General features: G+C 39.1%; 1 protein-coding gene across 5 annotated transcripts in view; it reads left to right on the top strand.

Annotated features, from left to right (window-relative positions):
• The first annotated feature begins 7,498 nt into the window (after positions 1–7,498).
• ZNF280C (zinc finger protein 280C) overlaps positions 7,499–24,006 on the top strand; it is a 50,595-nt gene continuing 34,087 nt past the window's right edge. Inside the window, exons 1-6 of one of the 5 annotated variants that reach the window (XM_084870717.1) lie at positions 7,499–7,645; positions 14,541–14,586; positions 14,703–14,749; positions 15,084–15,157; positions 15,918–16,072; positions 21,080–21,226. In XM_084870717.1, the coding sequence (XP_084726843.1) occupies positions 21,091–21,226 (136 nt within the window). In that variant the 5' untranslated portion in view covers positions 7,499–7,645; positions 14,541–14,586; positions 14,703–14,749; ... (1 more) ...; positions 15,918–16,072; positions 21,080–21,090. Of the gene's footprint in view, positions 7,747–14,540; positions 14,587–14,702; positions 14,750–15,083; positions 15,158–15,917; positions 16,073–21,079; positions 21,227–24,006 lie in introns of all 5 variants that reach the window. The other 4 variants (XM_084870718.1, XM_084870716.1, XM_084870714.1 and 1 more) reach the window with 4 other exon arrangements.

Here is a 24,006-nt window from a genome sequence, read left to right on the forward strand (position 1 = left end):
TAAAGCCTCGCAGTCGTGTAGGGTCCGCCTGCGTGTGGTACTCTTGCGGCTGACCTGGCTAGTTCAATAAATCCTTGTTTGCTTTTTTAATAAATTATCAGCCTCTGGTGGTCTTATTTTGAACCCAGGGTTCGACCCCACAACATTTGGAGGCCCCCAGCGAGATACCCGAGAGGAGAGAGGGACCCCCCAGGAGCAGGAAGCTCTCCCTCCAGCAGGAGGAGAGAGGGACCCCCCAGGGGCAGGAGGCTCTCCCTCACGCAAGAGGAGAGAGGAACCCCCCCGGAAGGGGCAGGAGGCTTGTCCTCCACAGGAGGCTCTCCCTCCTTTCGGGGACCTTAGCTGGAGAAGCCGCAAGGATTTATTGAAAAAGGGAAGACCGGTCTCATAAGGTAAGGCGCCCGGGTTATGGTTGAGATCTCAAAAGGGTAAGAGTCCTTGGAGGGCTGGACGCGGCTTAACCTCCAGGCTCTGGCCGGACTCGGCCCGGGAGGACACTACGGTGTGTGTCCTCGGACCCAGGTGTCCGGACGGGTTGTCTTGTGTTTTGTCATGCTTGTGTCAGGCCTATTTGTTTTGTGTTTTGTGTCTTGTGTTTTGTGTTTTGTGTTTTGGTCTCCGTCAAAATGGGTCAAGGTCTGTCAGTGTCTCTGTGTTCCCTTCTACAGTGTTTTTTGAAAAATTTACAGGACTTCAAGAAACGGGCGGACGAATACGGCTCTGATGTTAATGCTTTTGATTTAACCACTCTTTTTCCCAGGTCAACGCCGGTCTGTAGGATAACTTTCCCCTCACAGTTCCTAGAGTATGTCTTATTTCCTTTGTCCAACATGAGTGCCATTTCTGTTTTGCTGAAACATTGTAATAATACTTGTTTACTGAAAGGGTATAAGTACAGACGTTTGTTTGATGTTTTGTTTATCTACTTGGGTATAATTATTTGTTCATATAAGTGTGAAAATCTGTAAAAAAGGAGAAAGAAACCTTTAATTTGTTTAAAGCTGAGTGCCCTGACGGCTAGCAAACCGCCCCGAGTGGCCACTGGGATTCCTTTTTCCCAGGGGTGCTTTGCTTTCTGTCAGAGGGGAATCAGCCCGCCTAACAGGATTTACGTCTATGTGTATTAATTTGAAGGTATGAAATTGTAACAATTGTGGTACAAAAAGTTAAAAGCAGAGACCAAATTCTAAAGTTAACTATTTACAAGAAGGTCGCCAAGTCTGCCCAGCAAGCTCAAAAAACTAAATGAATCTCATTTCTGCCACCACCCAGTCTTGATCAGTTTCAATTGATCAATTTAAGTTTGATGTGATTAATGATTACAGTACATTGTAAAATCTTTAAAAGATAAGGAAAATATTTTGAGGGCAGCTTGGTCCTTATATGTGTATGTCAACTCTTAAGTTATAGTTTTAAAATCAGTAATATTAATAGAAACACACGCAGAAGAGCTTTTCAAAAAGTTCAGGGAGTCTGATTGCAGTATAGGGGTCACCAGTTCCCCCACACCACCTTAGTTAGCAAGAGGCAAGCGATGAAAACGCCTTGCCTGTGTGGGAGCTCCTCCTTCACCACCTGGGACCCATGCACTCCCTGCCTCCGCCCACCTCCAGGGGTTGTTTTGAGTTAATGGAGGCGGCTTCGGGCTAGGAGAGAAATTCCTTTGTGACCCCCTGACCCCAATGAGACCCCAAACCCCCGGGTGACTGCTTGGACACTTTTCACCGTGTTCTGTTAGGGGGCTTAAAGGCGCAGTTAGAAATTCTCCCATTCCCCGTTTCAGGCCTACAGAATCTGAGATCTATATCTGTAGGAAAAATGTGGCATTTTAAATTTCAAGCGGCTTAGAGGCCTGGAAACAGGGTGCTGGGCCTGCTCCCTCCTCCCTCTACCTTTCCTAAATAGTTTAAAATAATGAAATTTGAGACATGGTTATACATTTTTGAAAAAACATAGAAAGAAGGTTTAAATGCTAATATAAAATAGTAAAAGTTTTTGTGAAGATTATACATGTAATGAGAAGGAGAAACAGGGAGAGAGAGACATGAGCAAGAGATGGGAAGGGACAGAGATTAGAGAGGGAGAGAGACAGAAGGTAAGGCCGGAAGAGACAGAGACGGTCTGAAAGAAAGGGAGACTTAGACTCCAAGGGTTTTTTAACTTAGAGGAAGAAGACTGACAGGACCGGGGCTCCTTTCAATTAAGCCCCCAAGGGTAACCTTGCAAGTAGAGGGCAAACCTATTAATTTCCTGGTGGATACTGGGGCAGTCTATTCAGTCTTGACAGAGCCGATGGGACCTCTAAGAAGATATCAGTCCAGGGAGCCACCAGACAAACTGCCTATTTTCCTTGGACATCATTTTTTCTAGAAGCTGCTCTAATTGGGTATTTTTTTCCATCTTGTCTTCTAGCTCACTGATGCGGTCCTCTGCTTTATCTAGTCTACTCTTGATGCTTTCTATTGAGTTCTTCATGGTAGTGATGTCATTTTTCATTTCTTCTTGGTTCTTCTTCAGTTCCTCTTGGTTCTTCTTCAATTCCTCTTGGTTCTTCTTCAATTCCTCATTGTTCTTCCTCATTTCTTCTTGGTTATTGTCAAATTTCTCTTCCATTCTTTTTAGCCATCCTATGATCATTATTCTGAATTCTTGCTCTGATAGGCTGCTTGCCTCTGACTCCTTTACTTCCTTTTCTGGTGATGCCTGCTTTTCTTTCATATGCGGGCTATTTCTTTGTCTCCCCATGGCCTCTCTTTTCAGGATGTCTGGTTATGTGGTGTTTCTTCTCCGTGAACGGAGTATGCAGGACTAAGTTGCTCTGGGTGGGTCAGTGAAAGGTGAGTAAATATGAAGGCCTAGAACATAGTGTCGTCAGGCAAACCGTTGGCAAACCGGTAGACGTATCCTCCGACAGAAACTGAAAATACTCTCGAGACTTATAATCTGATGGAAGCACATCTTATACAAGGCCCTGTACTCTCATCCAGGGTTTTTCTTTGTTACTGCTTCTCATGTGGTCAGGTTCAGTGTCAAGATGTCGAATGCCTAAAGAATTCAGGCAGAAGGCCGGATGGGAAGGCTGGGGGGGAAAACCAGCCGCTTTTCTGTTTTCTCTGTGGTGGCAGCAGTTGGGGTGAAGGTGTGACCTGCGGCAGGTGCGCCTCCTCCCACCCCGCGCCGCTCTGTTCCTCCCGTGCATCTCCTTGGACATCATGAAGGACTATGGACCTAGGAAGGAACACGTACTGGGGGAACGCAGCCGCTGAACTGAACCAAAGTGGAACAACGGGCCTTTGCGGAGCTAAAGAAGGCTCTCGTCTCAGCACCTGCCCTAGCCTTGCCAGATGCCAGATTCTTTCCACTCCTAATGGACTGAAAACATGCTCACGCAATAACTTGTCCATAAATGTTCATAGCAGCATTATTCTTAATAGGGAATAAGTAGAAACAACCCAGATGTCCATGAATGAGTGAATGGATAAACAAATGAGGTAAAATCAAAAAGCAAAATACTATACAGCCATAAAACGGAATGAAGTACTACTACGTGCTACCACATGGAGGAACCCTGGATACATTTTGTGCAGGGAAAGAAACTAGACACTAAGGCCACATAATATGCATCCTAATTGGTCTCCCTGCACCTAGTCTTAATTCCTAAGACTCTTTCCATTTTGAGTCTAGACCGATGAAAGTAAATCACAAAATATGCCCTTCATTTTTCTATCAAACTCTTCAATGGTGTCCTGGCCAGGTGGCTCAGTTAGTTGGAGTGTTGTCCCATACACCAAAAAGGTTGTATTTCTCTGTGCCCCTTTCTAAAATATAGCATAATGCAAAGTACTGATTACAAAAATTTAGAACATTCAACTGCCTGCAGTTACCAGAGGAGCGTGAAAACTCTTTATGTAGTAATTATACGTGTGGGTGAATCCTCTTTGAGATTTATTCAAGAGCCCTCTAGTGCTAAATCGGTTTAATAAGAAAGGCCTTAACCAGAATCTTAGAGACATAGGTAACTAAACGAGTTACTTCCACTAAAATTTATAATAGGAGTAACTTTCTCTTTCTTTCATATATATATATTGATTTCAGAGAGGAAGGGAGAGACAGAAACGTCAAGGATGAGAGAATCATTGATTGGCTGCCTTCTGCACATCTCCTACTGGGATCCAGCTGCAACCTAGGCATGTGCCCTTGACCGGAATCGAAACCAGGACCCTTCAATCTGTAGGCTGGCGCTCTATCCACTGAGCCAAACTCAGCCAGGAGTGACTTTTTCTTAATGGGAGATTCATTCTGATAAGTATTTACCCTATTGCACTTATTCTACATGAAGGCAGCATTGTTTGATATCCCCTTTAAATTTATATATCCTCAAGAATCTTTGATCCCAGTCTCTTAAACTATCTATACATTTATTCATTAATTTAACACATGATTTAGATCTAAAATCTAAAGAGATAGGAGTCTATAATGGCTAAGATTATAGAACCAAAATACCTGGGTTCAAATCCTGGCTTTATCATTTGTTCAAATCCTGGCTTTATCATTTGTGTTGTGTGACTGCAAACAAAATATTTACTATATCTGTGCCATCTGTGTACGGGGATGATAAAAACAGTACTTTCCTGATAAGGTTGTATGAAATAATTAATATTAAAGAGTACTGAGAACAGTGCTTAGTACACAATAAATGCTATATAATTTTTAGCTATGGTTTTAATTATTACTATATACCCACTGTTTCTAGAGCTAACTCTCCTGTCTTTCCTGCATTCAATTTCTTTCATTCACTAAAGTGTTCTGTGGAGGCAATTCCTCTAAAAGGCCCACTCAGAATAAATATACATTTCCTGGAATTTTGATTACTCTATCAGATGTACTACTTGACATGTGGGTTTTTTTGTTTTGTTTTGTTTTGTGTGTGTGTGTGTGTGTGTGTGTGTTGAAAAATATTTTTATTGATTTCAGAGAGTAAGGGAGAGGGAGATAGAAACATTAATGATGATAAAGAATCATTGATTAGCTGCCTCCTGTATGCCCCCTACCAGGGATCCAGCCCACAACCTACAACCCAGGCATGTGCCCCTACAAGGAATGGAACTGTGACTTCCTGGTTCATAAATCAATGCTCAACCACTGAGCAACACCAGCTGGGCTTGATATTTCTCTCTCTCTCTCTCTCTCTTTTTTTTATGGGATGAGAAACAGAACAGGGAAACTTGAGGAAGACTTTTAAGAATAAAGTAGTCAAAATCATCAAATTTCCCATGTGTGGATTCCATTCTCACCAGGCATCCCTTTTATTATATCAATAATTTGGCTTCTCATGTACATTTCCGTTGTTGTTTTGTTAACCCTCACCCAAGGATTTTTTTCCATTGGTTTTTAGAGAGAGAGGAAGGTAGGTAGAGAGGACAGAGGAGAGAGAGATTGTTTTCCTTTTGCAAGCACCCCTACCAAGGCTGGGATTGAACCTATAACCCAGGTACATATCCTTCACCAGGAATCGAACCCAAAACCCTTTACTCTCTAATCGCTGAGCTAGGGTACATTTCCCTTTGAGAAAACATTTGCTGACTAGAGTTTTCGGGTCTTCTTGACTGTTATATTTTTTTTCATGGGGAAAAAAGTAATAATAGGTTGGATCGCAGCCAGTGTGGCTTTGTGGTTGGATTCCTGGTCAGGGCACATCCCTGAGTTGTGGGCTCAATCCCCAGTAGGGGATGTGCAGGAGACATCTATTCAATGATTCTGTCTCATCATTGGTATTTTGTCTCTCTCTCCTTCTCTAAAATCAATAAAAACATACTGAAACGGAATAAATAGGATTGAAATTTTGCTTTGGTTTATACATGTTTTCTGGCCATCCCACTGAGGCATATTTTCCCCTCTCCCCTCCTAATTTTAGTTGCTTTGTGCAGGCTCTTGACACTGTATACACGGAGAGAATCTGAGATAAATTTTATTAGTCTGGGGCTCCTGGGAAATAAATGGATCTAAATAGATCTGCACTGGCTTGAAAGGAAGAGGGAATGGGCTGGGACTTTGCAGTCTCTAGGAGGGTGGGGCCGAGGTAAAGCTCCACATGATGGGCTGTAGATTTGCAATTTCCCAGTGACAACAAAGGAGAAAATTCTGGCCTTTCTTATCCGCCTGCTCAGAAGTGTGTGTGTGTGTGTGTGTGTGTGTGTGTGTGTGCGCGCGCGCGCGCGGAATGGGGGTGGGGGTGGGGGTGGGGGTGGGGGTGGGGTGGGGAACGTACCTATAAATGCTCGAAGATTTTCCAATTTTTAACTTTCCGTGTTTTTTTATTTTTATTATTTGCTGTCTTTTCTTGTAAAGCTTATTTTCAGGGTCGGTCAGTGGCGAAAAACATGGGGATAAGAAAGAAGAAACTAGCTCAAATAGAATTGGCAGGATTCTGTGATTGACTGAACTTGCATATGCATTAAGGAACTATTATGGCAAGGTTTTCAGTCTGGGTTAACTCTTGAGAGGATGGCCACTATTGCCACAAGAATTTGTGAGGTAAATTGAGAAAGGAAATTTTCTTTACCGTTCAAAACGCTTAGAAAATGTTTGTGCAAGCGGTGTCTTGGCAAATGTTTTTCTCCTAAACCTATTTTTCCCTTAGCATTTTTTTTTCATATTTTGCTCAACAGTTTTATTTATTTTTATATATCTCTATTGATTTCTGAGAGGAAGGGAGAAGGAGATAGAGATAGAAACATCAATGATGAGAGAGACTCATTGATCGGCTGCCTCCTGCAGGCCCCACGCTGGGGATAAAGCCCGAAGTCCAGGCTTGTGCCCTGACTGGAATCCAATGAGGATCCTTCAGTCCGTCCGCAGGCTGATGCTCTATCCACCAAGCCAAACCAGCTTGGGCCCTTAACATTTTCATAACTACTCTAAGACATGTATATGGCGGGAATAACGTGCAAGCAAAACCATGCGTTTAAAACAAATTCGGTAAAATTAACCTGATTTTTATGCATTTTATTCACCACGTTTAGGTCTTCACCGGTCGGCTATTATTTTATTTATTTTTTTAATGGTATCTCTAACCCTTAAGCACAGGGAGGATCCTAAAATCGTGTGCTTAGATACCTTGGGCAGCCCGAATTTTTGCCATTGCTGCTCGGATTGCACATCGGGGTCGCGGAGGAGAGGGCCTCAGCCTCCAGCACTTCGCTCTGGCTCGCCGCCTGCAGCGCGAGACCTGCAGCCCACCGCGCATGTCAAAGCGCTGCCGCCTTCGAGATTGTATAAGGCCGTGCACATACATGTACGCGCCCACCCCCTCCCCCTCCCCCTCCCTCTCCAGAGCCCTTTCGTAAAGTATCATAGAAGCCCGGATGTGCGGGGGCCCGCGCGGGGGCCGGAGAGCGGGCTGGAGCGGGAATGGCGTGGGGGCCGGAGCGGGGGCCAGCGACAGAGGAGCTGCCGCGTACCCATGAGGCAGCGCGCGTAGTTATATACCCCGCCACCGCGGGCCAGGCAGCTCATTCGGCGCCGAGAGGCACAGGGGCGGCTGCTGTCGCAGTAGCCGCCGCCCAGTCTTTTCGCGCTCCTCCTTCCCTCCTTCCCTTTCTCCTCCTCCTTAGAGCCCCATTCGGGCGGGCCGGCTCCGCTCGCGGTAAGTGTCCACCACCCCGCCTTCGCCTCGGGGAAGCGGGCGGAGGCTGTCGCCCGCGGCGGCGATCGCCGGGCAGAGGGGGCGGCCACGGAGGCCCGCGGGTGAGGAGGGGAGGCCGAGGGTCTGGACGCGGCGCGAGTCCAGAAGAGTCGAGGGCGCGCGCGGTGGAGGAGGAGGAGGAGGAGGAGGAGGGGATGGCGGGGTGGCGCGGTGGCGCGGTGCCGGGTGGGCCACCATCTTGAGCCATCGCTGGCGGGGGGAGGGGGGGATCGCGGGAAGGTAGCCGTTCGGCGGCGGGGGGTTTGGCGTGCGGCTCAGGCCGCGGTCGCGCGGGTTGCCGCCACTGCCTCTTTATAGTCTGGGGCCTGCGCGTGGCCGTGGGTCCCCAGACGGGTTTTGGCTTTTCTTTCTGGAGACAACTCCCCTCGGTCTTTTGTACATTTGATGTCGATGTCTGAGGAGCCCCGCTTCCCCCCGAGTCTCTAAGCGAGGCGAGAGGAGGTTCCGAACTTAGAGGCTTCAGAGGCCCTTGGGGCCATCGTTTGCGTGTAGGTTTCTCCCACCCAGATTGCTGGGCGTCGAGTGCTCGCACCTCGCACCCTCGTTCTAGCCAAAGGGACTTAGCTCCTCCTCATAGAAACCTCGCTCCATTCCGTTATTGTCTAGAGGAGAACAGCCCCGGGGAAGAAACGTGGAGTTAGAGACTCATTTTTTTTTTTTTTTTTTTTTTAACAATGAGCCTTGCAGGTTTTACTTAATGGAAAAAATTATCTCATTCTGGGATTTTTATCCTTCTCGAGAGGCGGAGGGAGCTCCTTTTCACTTACCTCGAGTTTTAATGCTTTTGTGAAGGAGAAATTGGAATAAAATGTTAAGGGTAGCAGCTTCTTGCGGGCACAGGAAATCTTCAAGGGGTTCTCTTTGTTTGCAAAGATTTTTTTTTCGTGGTTTTTATTTTTCATATGCGGGCTCAAATTTCGCCTTTCCCTCAACCCCCATTTTTGGTCTGTGAGTTTTAATGTCTTTGAGTGCCATTAAATATAGTCTTGAAACCAAGAAATAATGCTTTAAACACAAAAAGTCTTCTTAGCATTTGTGAGATGTCCCGCTTTGGGGGTTACTGTGAAAACTCAAACCATCTCCTGAAGGATAGATTTTATTGAACCTATGAAGGCACTGGTTTGCTTATGAAATCAAATTAGGGTTGTATGCCCTTGATGTTATAATAACATTGGTACATATTCCACTATAATTGTATTCTGCATTTGTATATTTCATGGATTATTGCCCATTTTGAGGTATTGATAGAACTATTTGGAAGGTGAGGAAACAGCCTAAGTAGAAGACTTTATGAAGTCATAATGGGTAGGAATTTATATATCTGGTTCTTAAACCTAAATCTTCTAATTCTTCAGACAATGTTTAATTTACTGTATTCACTTTTCATTGCAGTGAAGTGGTTGAAGAGAATAAACAAGGAGGCTCACCCCTCCAAAAAAATCAAGAAATATTTTCAATTCCCCTTTCCTTTAAATTTTTATTTTCAATACTTCAGATCTTTTAAACTTTTTGTATTTGAATAATATTGTTATTATTTCCAAGCATGTTGAAAAGTTGGAGAATAGTCCATTGAAAAAAGTTCAGATGTTGAAAGGCTCCAAATTCCAGTTTCCCTTGTTCAACCTATTTTCCTCAGTTAAGTTTTCTAGTCTAATCCCATTTTCTTCAGCCCAGTGTTTTATTATTCAGCATCAACTTTTTTGTTTTTTAGTTGAAGAGATGAGTTAGGGGAAAGGAATATATAATTCTGTATATCCTCTTCTCTCCCATTTGTTCTCTTTATTCAAGAGGGCATTTAGAGCCATCCAAAAATATTTTTGTTGCTGTTGTTACACTGATAGAAAAGGGGAAATACCTAAATGAATAAAAATTTTTGTAAATAAAAAGCAATCCATAGTTTTAGTGACAGGATATTGGAAAATTATGTTTAAAATATTTTTCATCTCAAAAGTAACTTGAAAGGTCAGAAATATTTATGACTTATTCATTAATTAAATATATAACTGAATATTTTTTCTGTCTTCCTACACCAAGAGGGACTTAAATATATTTGGTTTTTAGGCAGGTTGTTTTAAATAATTACTCAAGAAGATGTTTACTCAGTAATTTATATTTTTTTAAAATGTGTGTCTTGTCCTGGCTGATGTGCTTAGTGGTTAGAGCATCAGCCCTTGAACTGAAGGGTCTGGTGTTCTTTATTTGTGACAGTATTTTAACAGTTCTTTACATGAACTAGAATTTGTTTTATTTTTAGTGCAAAGTACTGCACAATGATTTTTCATGTGCTTTATCTTCTCAGTAGGTATTACTGTTTTAATTTTACAGAAAAACTAAGCTCAGAGAGGTTAATTAAGCATTCTGTATGTTTGGCGACCAAAAATGGCAGACTCTAAATTCACACTCATTTATTCAGCCCATGTCCAGTGTTCTCATCATTGTACTGCAGTTTTTACTTGACATTTCCTCTAGTGGATAAAATATATCCCTCTAAGATGTGTGTCAGTATCCAGCCTATCAAATAGGCCCCCCCCCCAAAAAAATCACAATCTTTATACCCAATGATGATTGTTTGAATTTTATTGAGGAAAATGTTCTATTCGCTGTCTTTGGTCACAAAGGTCATGCTGTTGGTGATATTTCTGTAGTCTGCTTTAAGGTTGTCAAAGTAGCCACTGTCTCTCTTTTGGCTTTATACAAAGGCAAGAAGGAAAGAACAAGATCATAAGTTTTGATGGTGAAAACAGAGTAGTAATAGATTTTCATATATCAAAAAACAAAGTAATTAAGTAAAACTACAAAATCAATGCTATCTGAATCAGTATTAATACATTGAACAAATAATATATTTTTATGAAACAAAGTCACTGCCTATGTTTTAGTTTTCATACCTATAATTCATATCTATCTAAACAATAGCAAGATTTTTCTATTTGAAACTTTTCAATACCTTCGTTTCTGTAGCTAAATGTATTATTTAAATACTATCTCTCTGATATTTTATTAGTCAGCATCAATTAAAGTTACGACACTTGATGACAATGCAGTAGTAAATACAGACAAAAGCATGAGCACTCATAGGATCCAGCAATTCCATTTCTGGGTATTTATCCAAAGGGAACAAAAACATTAACTTGTAAAGATACCTACACACACACACACACACACACACACACACACAGTGTTTATTAAAGCATTATTTACAACTAGTTGCCTGTTGCACGAAATTCGTGTGTGAAGTGTGTGTGTGTGTGGGGGGGGGATCCCTCTGGGAATAACGGGCAGTCGGATGTAGGGATTGGGCTTAAACTGGCAGTCAGACATTCCTCTCGCAATCCTGGACAGCTAGCTCCTAACTGCTCACCTGCTTGCCTGCCTGCCTGATCGCCCCTAACCACTCTGCCTTCCAGCCAGCTCTCCCCCAACTTCCCCCAGCTGGCCTTCTTGCCAACTGCTTTCCCCTCCTCTCCACCTCCCCATGTCTGCCTGCTCACCCCCAACTGCTTCCTCTGCCAGCCTGATCACCACCACTGCCTCACAGCCCGCTCAACCCCAGCTGCCCCCCCACCAGTCTGATCACCCCCAACTGCCCCCCACTGTCAGCCTGCTGGGCCCCTCTGATGGCCTGCTTGCCCCCACTGCCCTCTCCTCCTTGCCTGATCGCCCCTAACAGCCTCTGCCTCAGTCCTGCCACCCTGGTTTTGTCCAGAAAGATGTCTGGAAGGTCTCCCGGAAAGTCTCCAGGTCTAATTAGCATATTACCCTTTTATTAGTATAGATAGCCAATGCATGGAAACAATCTAAGCATCTATGGGCAGATAAATGAATAGAGAAGATATGATGTGATGTGGCGAGGTGTGTGTGTGTGTGTGTGTGTGTGTGTGTGTGTGTGTGTTTATTTTTAATAGCTTTATTGAGATCTTTCATATAACATACAATTCACACATTTGAAGTGTACAATTCATTGGTTTTTAGTATGTTCACAGTGCTGAGAAAACACCACCACTATCAATTTTAGAATATTTTTTAGATGGCCACTACTTTAATATATATTTATTATTGATTTCAGAGGAAGGGAGAGAGAGATAGAAACATCAATGATGAGAGAGAATCATTGACGAGCTGCTGGGCTGCCTCCACATGCCCCACACAGGGGATCTGGCATGTGCCCTGACCGGGAATTGAACCGTAACCTCCTACTTCATAGATGGAGGCTCAACCCCTGAGCCACACCAGCCAGGCTAGAATATTTTTATCACTCCCAAAAGAAATCCCATACCCCTTTAGAGTCACTCCCCATCTCCCTCCAGCCCTCCCAGACCTAAGCAACCACTATTCTACTTTCTATCTTTATGAATTGGATATTTCTGGGCATTTCATATAAGTGAAATCATAATATGTGGTCTTTTTTACTGGCTTCTTTCACTTACTATAATGTTCTCAAGATCTATTCATATTGTAGTATGTATTAGTACTTCATTCCTTTCTATGACTGAATATTATTTCATTATATAGATATGTCACATTTTGTTTATCTATTCATCAATCAGGCATTTGAATTGTTTTCACTTTTTGGTCATTACCAGTAATGCTGCTATGAACATTTGTGTACAAATTTTTGTGTGGACATATGTTTTCAATTCTCTCTTGCCAAGATTGCCATTGCTGAGTCATATGGTAACTTTATGTTTAATTTTGTGAGGAACTGTCAAAGTGTTTTTCCAGTGTCTGCACAATTTCATATTCCCACCAGCAGTGTATGAGGTGTCCCTTTTTTCCATATCCTTGCCAATTCTTGTTATTATTTGTCTTTTTTTTTTATTATAGCCATCCTAGTGGGTGTGAAATGGTATCCATTAAATTTTTAGGTATTTTTTCTTGTGATAAAATACACATAATGTACCATTTGAACTATTTTAATCCATTGTTTAAAACTTTTTTGTAGAATGAACTCTTAAAAGAGTGTTGAATTTTAAATAAATCTGAAAACAAAAACTATCTAAATAGTAATTGCAACTACTTAAAGGCAATCTCCAAAATCTGAATGGGTGTGTTCCAAGAGTTGTTTGTCAGTTACTTGGAAGTCATTTACTTGAGATTTATTCCCCCACCCTCACAGGAACAGTATATTAAACATGGGCATAATGTCTCTGAGTCAACAGCTGGAATGGAGAGGTCTTTACTCTTCAGCCTATTTTAATGCCAACTCTGAGTTGCATAACCTAGACATCCTTTGGTTGCTATTATAGGAGCACCAAGGTTCTCACTGTACATTTTGCTGAATATTCCATTTCTTTAACAGATCTCCCACAGAATTCCTTGCTTTGGAACCAAAATTCTGAAATGATGACTTAAGAGTTTTTTGTGGTGATAGCTTTGAAGGGTTCAGCTATCTTATTGGGTTTGCACAGCTTTAGACTGAAGTAGTGGTTCTAAATGGCACCTGAGTATTTCTGGCTTTTTTTAGAGTGTTTGTGAATATATTAATTGAGACTCCTTGGTGGTTGCTAAGGTCCCCAAAAGCCATCTCCATAATCATAGGCAGTAGATGGGACATGTTTATGTATATTATTTGTATATTTAGTACTCATTTTAAGATACTTGTGTCAATAGATACTTTATATGACCATCTAATAAAAGAGTTCTTTATGAGTCTCATGGGCTGTGCAGTTGTGACTCTTAAAAAATATTCTGTATTCTTGACATTAGTAGTATGTTCCTCATGCTGAGCAAGAATTGTCATGTATTTATCTACTTGACATGTGCATTATCTTAATTCTAGTTGCAGGACAAGTGATAACTATTCAAATAATTGAGTTGAAGAAATTTAATAGTCAAACTTCAGAATTACAGAAATTTACTTATGCATTGAATCACTAGAGATTCTTGTAGCAGTAATTCAAACATTTATAGCAGTAACTTCTTCTGGAGTTAAATTAGTTTATTTCCCCTTTGGTCTAGTGCAGGCTAAATTTGGAATTAGAAAAACTAGGAAAGCTTGCTTTTGCAGTCTGCGGATAAAGACAAATGTGAAGGCTCGATTAGTTGTTTATCCTAATATGTCAGATTTCTGATGTCTATTTTTTTTAACTTTTTTATTGTATAGCAACTAGTTTTAAGTATGTTTATTTTATATGTAAAAATATGTTGTGTGCATGAGAATTCTGAACACAAATTCCTGTTTTAAAGAAAGCAAAAATGTTGATAATATTTAATGCACCACCTTTTATAAAAGCCTAAAGAATCATAGACATATAAGTTTGTAAACTTTTGAAGGCAAGGCTATGATTTATTCATCTTAATTATTTTTCTAGAACTGATCACATTACCTTGAGCACAGAAGGCAATGAGTAATTATTTTTAATCAATCTATGATGAAATTTATCCAGTCGCTTTTCTGTTCCTTTTATTCATCATTGATAAGAAACCATAAAAGTAAAATAAAATTTTATTTGAATATGCTTTTGTATAATAATTACATTTATTTATGATATGAAGAATAACAGTTAAAAATTAATGTCAGTATTTCAAAATTCACATTTAATAAAGCATATTGAAGGGTAATTACTCATTTTTATAAAAGGGTACCTTTCATAGATTATTTATAATTTAATAATTCAGTAAGTTTCTTAAAGTAATAAATGCTTTGCACATTCAGCATTCTATTTATTAAATTTGCATTCATTCAGAAATGAACCAAATATGGAAAGTAAGTAGCATGTGTGTATATCAAACACATGAAACTCAAAAGGTAAGCTTTCCATAGGAGAAAAATATTAAATGTGTGTATATCTAATTTAACAAATCCACTCTAATAGTAGGTATGTTTATTTTATAGGTCAGAAAATTAAGACCTAACTTGCTACCTTGTCTGGAGTCATATGGTGAGTTTGCTGGAAATTGAAATCAGACCAAAGATTTCCGAATCCCAATTTTATGTTTCAATATTTGGTGTTAAAGTGACTCATAAAATTGATTGTTGTTATATATTGGTGCTTAGGTGACTCTACAACTTGATGGATGACAATAATTCTTTTCAACCAAACAGTAAGTATTGTTGCTGCAAGTGATACTAGTATGCGTGACTTTCTAACTTATAACCTTGCTTCATGAGAAAAGGTAAGAAAGGTATAGGTGGGCACAGTTTAAACACATGTATTAAATAATACATACTCATAGTTAAAAAAAAGAACAATATACAATAAAAAATGTTAGTAAACTAGAAATTAAATATTTCTTCATCCCCAGAGGTAATTACTAATATCGGTTTGGTATACATAATCAAACTTTTTTTATATATATAGACAAACTAAATTATTTCTAAATAAAATGATAAAATTTTATTTTACTTTTATGGTTTCTTATCAATGATGAATAAAAGGAACAGAAAAGCGACTGGATAAATTTCATCATAGATTGATTAAAAATAATTACTCATTGCCTTCTGTGCTCAAGGTAATGTGATCAGTTCTATTATATCCCTTTTAAATAATTTTACTCAACAATATACCTTGAAATATATCGAAAGTGGCAGTACCTAGTTAAAACAATGAGGGAGATCTATAAACATAGATGTAAATGATTTTTTTATTATCAGTATACATGAGTATCCCTCATTTTTAAATTTTTTCTTAATCTTTATTGTTGAAAGTATTACAGATGTCCCCTATCCAGCCCTTCCCCACACATTTGCCCATGGGCTATGTATTAATATATAAGTTTTTTTTAAATAATCTCTTCCCTCCTCTCCCCTTCCCTCTGAAATATGGCAGTCTGTTGAATGTTTCAGTGTCCCTGGATCTGTTTTGTTTGTAAAAGATAGCACTGCCTGATTTTGCTTAGTTTCTTAGCCTGTAAATTACCATATGTTAAGTGCCTAGTGTATATCCAGTAGACTATTGTGTGTAAGAGGAAATACAAAGGAAGAAGAAAATGTGTTCTTCACTGTTAAGGAGCTTACTTTGGAGTAAGACATGTACAGTTCAGGCACATTAATAGTGAGCAGTTTGAGATCATGTATGATAAATTTTGAATTGCATTGAATATTCTATCAATGTAGTAAGAGGCAGAAGAAAAACAAGGTTTAATGGTTTATTGAGGAAATTTTAATTGAACCAAGAGTTGGGAAGGGGCAGAGAATATTTTGTTGATTATATGTGTGAAGTTAGGTACTTTGTGTGACATTTTCATAAATTTACCTTACCACTTTAATTAGGTTGATATTATACCATTATTAGAAGTGAGGAAACAGATCCAAGCAATTTCTCCAGAGTCATATGATTAGAAGTGGTGCAATGAAGATTTGAATTATTCAATTTGATGTCAAGTTCATGCTCTGTCTACTATACTTAATAATGTGGACAGTCTAAGGTAAGGAGGAAGGATATTATAGATGGAAGAAGCAGTACAAATGAGGGCTTCAAGGGACAAAATGAGGATCATATTTTCAAAGTATTCAAAATATGCAAATGCTAATCTATAAATTACTTTTTAATTTTATTTAGAGCAAGCATATTAAACTTGAGGCCAGTCACCAGCTGCAAGTTTGGCATGCTTGACTTAGAGCATTCTGCATGTATATGTATATTTTTTAAAGTATAGTTTAGAAAATAAAGGGACCAGTTCATAAAACTGGTTATATTTGGGAGGGTGGGAAGGTTTTTTGTTGTTGTTGTTTTCTTTTATTATATATAGGTGGACTACTAACCATGAAGCAACTTTATGCCAAGAAATCATTTAGGCATACAAGTATAAAAGGGGAAATATTAAAGCTTTTTAATAATAACACCAATACGCTGAAACCGGTTTGGCTCAGTGGATAGAGCATCGGCCTGCGGACTGAAAGGTCCTGGGTTCGATTCCGATCAACGGCATGTACCTTGGTTGCAGGCACATCCCCAGTAGGGGGTGTGCAGGAGGCAGCTGGTTGATGATTCTCTCTCATCGATGTTTCTAACTCTCTATCCCTCTCTCTTCCTCTCTATAAAAAAATCAATAAAATATATTTTAAAAGTTCTTTAAAAAAATAAAATAAAGATGAAATACATATATCATTGTCTTAAAAAATGTATTATTGTCTGAGCCAGAACCCTGGGATTATTTTTGTTTTAATTTTATTGTTTATTTGTTCTCACTCTACATATCTAGCACCATTTCTATCCATCCATATTGCCATTATATTAATTAAGTGTTCCCTCAAATCTTTTTAAGAAAACAAAGTTCTTCCTTAAGTGTCTGATTTTTAAACCAGAACAATACATGCATAGCTTTAAAAATAAAAATAATCTTAAAGTTATAAATTGCATAACCATCATTTCTGAAGGGTGTAAAAGAACAAGAGAAAAGGTTGTGCACATGGTTTACATATATTTTGGGTCTGTATATTCCCATGTTTTTTCAAGACACCCACTATTATTAGTTTAGCTGTTTTTCTAATCATCACTTCAATATTTATAAATTTTTAAAACACATGATGCTGTCTCTTGAATCATAAGTTTTTGCCATTATCTAATGATTTTCCTATTAAGTACTATGAAGAGTTTAGGTTTCTTGTATTATCCCTACCCTCCAAGCACCTCCTATTGTAGTTATAGCTTAATTTTTGGTTAAATCCTATTTGATGTTTTTATTATGTTGGTTGACCTTAATAAAATTGTTCCCTGATAAGTATAGTACTATGGTATTATATGTTATAGATACATTTACTTTTTTTCTGTTTTTTTAAAAATATATTTTATTGCCGAAACCGGTTTGGCTCAGTGGATAGAGCGTCGGCCTGCGTACTGAAAGGTCCTGGGTTCGATTCCGGTCAAGGGCATGTACCTTGGTTGCAGGCGTTGGGGATGTGCAGGAGGCGGCTGATCGATGTCTCTCTCTCATCGATGTTTCTAACTCTCTATCCCTCTACCTTCCTCTGTGTAAAAAATCAATAAAAATATTAAAAATAATAATAATAATAAAAATATATTTTATTGATTTCAGAGAGGAAGGGAGAGGGAGAGAGAGAGATAGAAACATCAATGATGAGAGGGAATCATTGATCCACTGCCTCCTGCTCGCCCCCCACTGGGGATCAAGCCCACAACCCAGGCATGTGCCCTTGACTGGAATCAAACCCGGGACCCTTCAGTCCCCAGACCCACTCTCTATCCACTGAGCCAAACCAGCTAGGGTACTTTTTTCTGTTTTAAAATATATTTCTTTATTGATTTCAGAAAGGAAGGGAGAGGGAGAGAGAAATAGAAACATCAATGATAAGAAAGAATCATTGATTGGCTGCCTCCTGCATGCCCCCTACTGGGGATCGTTCCCACAACCTGGACATATCCCCTTGACCAGAATCAAACCTGGGACTCTATCCACTGAGCCAAAACGGCTAGGGCTACTTTTTTCTGTTTTAAAAAATATAGGCATCAATTTAAATTTTTTATTTTTTAAAATTTGCTAAATTTAGTTAAGGCCTATAGCCAAGTTATCTCACACCCTTCTATGGCCTCTTAACTCAATTTTCTACATGGCAAAACTTGTAATCTATCAATTTAATTTTTAGTGTTTGTGTGTTTGTATGTTTTCTCCTGGAGACATTCCTCCTGGGGGTAATGTTCTCCTGCTCTACATTGCCTGGTTACTCTTTACAGCTATTGTCCTGGGACTTTCTTTTGTCTTTGCATTGTATTATATATTGTATATATCACATTTTCTGCATCCTGGTCTTCCTCCTTTCTCTCTTTTTTTAAAAATATATTTTATTGATTTTTTTTACAGAGAGGAAGGGAGAGGGATAGAGAGTCGAGTCAGAAACATCGATGAGAGAGAAACATCAATTAGCTGCCTCCTGCAAACCTCCCACTGGGAATGTGCCCGCAACCAAGGTACATGCCCTTGACCAGAATTGAACCTGGGACCTTTCAGTCTGCAAGACAATGCTCTATCCACTGGGCCAAACTGGTCAGGGCTTCTTTTGTTTTTGTTTTTTTGTTTGTTTGTTTTTTAATATATTTTATATTGATTTTTTTACAGAGAGGAAGGGAGAAAGGATAGAGAGCTAGAAACATCAATGAGAAACATCAATCAGTTGCCTACTTCACACTCCCCACTGGTTATGTGTGCAGGAGCCCTCAACCAAGTCACATGCCCCTGACTGGAATCGAACCTGGGATCCTTGAGTCCTCAGGCTGACACTCCATCCACTGAGCCAAACCGGTCAAGGCACTTTTTTTACTTTTTTAAAAATCTGTTTTTAGCTGAAACCGGTTTGGCTCTGGATAGAGCGTTGACCTGCAGACTGAAAGGTCCTAGGCTCGATTCCGGTCAAGGGCATGTACCTTGGTTGAGGGCACATCCCCAGTGCAAGAGGCAGCTGATTGATGTTTCTCCCTCATCAATGTTTCTAACTCTATCCCTCTCTCTTCCTTTCTGTAAAAAATCAATAAAAATATATTTTAAATATATATATATATATATATATATGTGTGTGTATATATGTATATGTATGTGTATATATATACACATTTTTAAAAATTGATTTCAGAGAGGAAGGGAGAGGGAGAGACAGAAACATCAATGATGAGAAAGAATCATTGATGGGCTACTTCTTGCATGCCCCACAATAGAAATTGAGCCACAACCCAGGCATGTGCCCTGACCCAGAATCGAACCGTGACCTCCTGGTTCATAGGTCGATGCTCAACCACTGAGGCACACCAGCCAGGCCCTTTTTATTTTTTAAATTTTCATCCAAGGATTTGTTTATTTTAGAGAGCAAGAAAGAGAGCATTGACATGAGAAACATCCACGGGTTGCCTCCGTTAAGCACCCCAACTGGGAATTGAACCTACAACCTTTTTGGTGTATTGACAATGCTCCAGCCAACTGAGCCACCTGGCCAGGGCTCTTCCTCCTTAAGTGTCATATTTTGGTGGATTCTTTCTAAGAACAGATGAATTGGGAGTAAATTTTATTTAATGTTTCTTGCCTTTATTTTTTATGAAAATATGTACCTTATGCTTAATGAAAATCTTGGCTGGTTATACAATTCTAAATTGAAATCTATTTTTACTAAGACTTGTGAAAACAATATTCTTCTCTCCACTCTCACTCTCTCAGATGTCACAATATTCCCTTATCTTCAGCATTCTGAAATTTCACAATATGTCCCTCAACTGTTTCTTAATTATTGTGCTAGGTGCTGGTGAGCCCTTTCTATCTGGAAATTTATATCCTTAAGACCTGGGAATTTTTTATTGTATTTTTTCATTTGATTATATTCCCTCTCCTTTTTCTTTTTCTGGAACTTTTATTACGGTAGGTGAGTTGTAATTTTGAAATTTATTTGCCAACACACACGGTGGGCAAAAATAGGTTTACAGTTGTGAGCACACAAAACAGTTTATTCTTGTATTATTATTTATTAAGTATTATATTATTTTCCATACAAACAACTGTAACACTACTTTTGCTCAACCCTGTATATATATTTTAGTTCCAGTTATGGGACATTTACTCAAGTATGGCATTTGGTTTTTTACTGAATTTTGGCTGTATTATTATAATCTTTTTGTTTTCTAAATGTTACTTTTAATAGCTTTCTTGTCTTATCTCTCTAAAAATGTTAATTATATTCTCTCTAATTTTCCTGCCCTATATATTATCTGTTTCCTTTAAGATCTTTTATTTTGTTTTATTGTTTTTGTCTTTCACATTGGAAGTTTTAGTCATATTTCTGATGATCATTAGTTGTACATCCTTATTAAGAATGAGGCACCAAAATGATCATTTGCTCTGTCAGCACTGTAGCTTGGTGGTATTCACAGTACTGTATGCTCTTTGCTTAGTTTCTTCATGTGAGAAATGTCTAGATCTATCCTAAGATGGAATAAGCCTCGCTTAACATTCTCTATTTTCAATGTAGCACCACATTCCTGCTTTGCTCTGTGCCTAGTATCCCTCAATCTGGTTCAGTTTTTCTATTATAATATATCTCCCACCTGTTGCCTCTTATTCTTTATTTATCTCCCTTTTAGTTAATGTAGGAGTTGGGGGAGGGTTCAGATAATAGGTATAGGCAGTCCTTTTCATAGATATAATCATATTCTAGTTATAAAACTAAAACTCAGTTTGATTGGATTTTAATGTCCCTAAAATCTATTGGCCACTGTAAATAAAACTATTGTCATCCATTATTTATCTTTCTAGCATAATTTTACTAGTTTAGATATTAGATATTGATTTTTATTTTCTTAATTTTGCTACTATTTACTGATTATAAATATCAATTCAGTAATTGCTATTCGGATTATCAAAGTATACATTACATATACTATGTGTTGCAAGAAGTATTTTAAAAATAAGATTTGCTTCCCTCCTTTTGCAAATTAGATAATTCAAAAATGGCAGAACTCTTTATGGAATGTGAAGAGGAAGAACTGGAACCATGGCAGAAGAAAGTAGAAGAAAAGCAGGATGAGGAGGATGATGAGTTGATCTTTGTTGGAGAGATATCAAGTTCAAAACCAGCCATTTCAAGTAAGCATTAACTTTCAGTGAAGTTTTATAAGATGTTTCCAATGGAAAAATATGTGTGCTGTCTTATATCAATATGCCCTTGTTACTGTATAAGGTAAGAAGGAGCATAGAGGTCATTAATAATTTGTGAGAATCAGAGGGAGAATGTGGTTGGGACTTTTACTTAGTGGCATTGTAAGCCTTCTGAGATTGGAAATCATAATTTTTAGTAGAACCAAGTAGCCTATTTAACTGTTTTTGTTTTTTGTTTTGTAAATTTGTCTTTATTCCCCTAAAGCCCAAATGTACCTAGAAAAGGAAATGTTTGGACTGCTTTGTTTAAAATACCAGAATACTAAATAAGTTTGTGTTAGTGTCTAAGGGGGTTCTCATATCACAGTGTCATCTTGATTCATGGCTACAAAATGAACATACACTGCATGATATACAATCTCTGATCTGTGTATCTATGTGGGCTGTAACTTCTGAGCACAGCCATCTTCCAGCAACTCCTGATTATATTCGTGAAGGAGGAGGGCATGGTGTTCAGCCTATGTACTTGGATGATACAGGCAGTCAGCACACTTAATCCTCATGCCTTTCTAGCAGAACATGACCAGTACCATTGTGGATTATTAGATTTCATTTATAGTAATTAGACTTATCATTGTTATAATGTTAAAGTGAAGATATTGATGACATTTCTTTAAATGTCCAATAATAAATGTGAATATCAGGGAGAAAGAGGAAACAGATTCTTTCCCTTTGTAGTTACTTTTTTTAAGCTAGGAGAATTTACAAAAGAATGTAGCCAGCATACCAGTATTTTCTTACTTACCATGGCAATGCATAATAGTATGGTTGAGAGACAAGTTTTTTTGTTTTTGTTTTTTGTTTTTTTTTCCTGAAAGCCTAGTTCTTTCTTCTCTTGATTCTAAAGTTGAAATACTACTTCTATTCAGTTTCATCAGTGGTAGAATAATTTATTTAATTCTCAAAATTATTTCTTGTGGCAAATTGAAAAGGACTAAGTGGAGTGCCACTTCATGTATAAAACGAACTAGGCATGGCTCTGTCCATTGTTCTCAATGGTTAGAGCACTGGTCTGTACACTGAAGGGTAGTAGGTTCAATTCCTGGTCAAGGGCATGTACCTGGGTTGCAGGTTGACTCTCTGGCCCCGGTCAGGAAACCTTACCTTACATTCAGGAGGCAACCTATTCAATGTGACTCTCGCACAAATCATTCTTTTTTATGACCAAGTAATATTTCATTGTATATATGTACCACAGCCTTTTTGTTTTGTCTTGTTAATCCTCACTGATGATTTTTCCCCAATTGGTTTTTAAATTGTGTGGAAGGGAGGGAGGGAGGAGAAGGGGAAGAGAAACATTGATGCATCAGAGACACATTGATTATTGCCTCCCACACCTGCTCCAATTAGGGGCAGGGCTGGAACCTGCAAGCCAGGTATGTGCCCTTGACCAAAGAATTGAACTTAAGACCCTTCGGTGCAACGACCGATGTCCTAACTACCAAGTCACACTTGTCAGAGCTGTACCACAGCCTTTTTATCCATTCATCTATTGATGGGCACTTGGGTTCCTTCTATATCTTGGCTATCGTAAGTAATATTTCAATGAACATAAGGGTGCATATATTCTTTCAATTTAATGTTTCAGGTTTCTTCAGACATACTATACCCAGAAGTAGAATCACTGGGTCATGAGCCAGTTCCATTTTTAATTTTTTGAGAAAACTCCACACTGTTTTCCATAGTGGCTTCACCAATTTGCATTTGCACCAACAGAGCATGAGCGTTCCCTTTTCTACACATCCTTGCCAAAACTTGTTTTTTGATTTATGGATGATAGTCTTTCTGATAGGTGTGAGGTGGTTTTAATTTATATTTCTCTGATGATTAGTGACCATGAGCTTCTTTTCGTATGCCTTGGCCATCTGCATGCCCTCTTTTGAGAAGTATTTATTTAGTGCCTCTGCCCTTTTTTTAATTGGATTGTTTTCTTGGTGTTAAGTTGTATGAGTTCTTTTTTAAATCTCACCTGAGGATATTTTTTCCATTGATTTCTAAAGAGAGTGGAAATAAGGGAGGATGGGGGGAAGGAGGAGGAGGGAGAGAAACAGACAGACAGGGAGAGAGAGAGAGACTAATGTGAGAGAAATACATCTATTGGTTGCCTCCCACATGCGCCCCTACAGGGCTGGGGAACCTACAACCGAGGTATATGCCCTTGACTGGGAATAGAGCCCAAGACACTTAGGTCTAAAGGCTGATGCTCTAGCCACTGAGCAAACCTGGTCAGGGTGAGTTGCATGAGTTCTTTATAACTTTGTATAGCATTGGAGAATATTTTCTCCCATTATACCCAGAAGTAGAATCACTGGGTCATGAGCCAGTTCTGATATAGCATTGGAGAATATTTTCTCCCATTCAGTAGGTTATCTTTTCATTTTGTTGATGATTTCATTTGTTATGCAAAGCCCTTTTAATTTGATTTGGTTTGGGATTTTTTAAATGTCTTAAACCTTTTCCTGATTATCAATTTTAGGCAAATCTCTACTGTTCCAAATTTTCATTTGATTCCTCAATAACCTACAACTTATGGGTTCACATGGATACAAGAGTGAGCAATATTAAACTGATCCAGAGGATCATATCAGCCACAAATTTACTTTTGGTATAGTAGTAGATTTGAGATACTCTGATAAACTCTGGTTCAATTTATTGTGCAGTCTCTGACAGTGTTCCTTATAGAGTTCAGGAGTAATGGTACAGATAAT

This window comes from Pipistrellus hanaki (assembly GCF_964339955.1).
Source record: "Pipistrellus hanaki genome assembly, chromosome: X".
NCBI classification, from domain to species: Eukaryota; Metazoa; Chordata; class Mammalia; order Chiroptera; family Vespertilionidae; genus Pipistrellus; species Pipistrellus hanaki.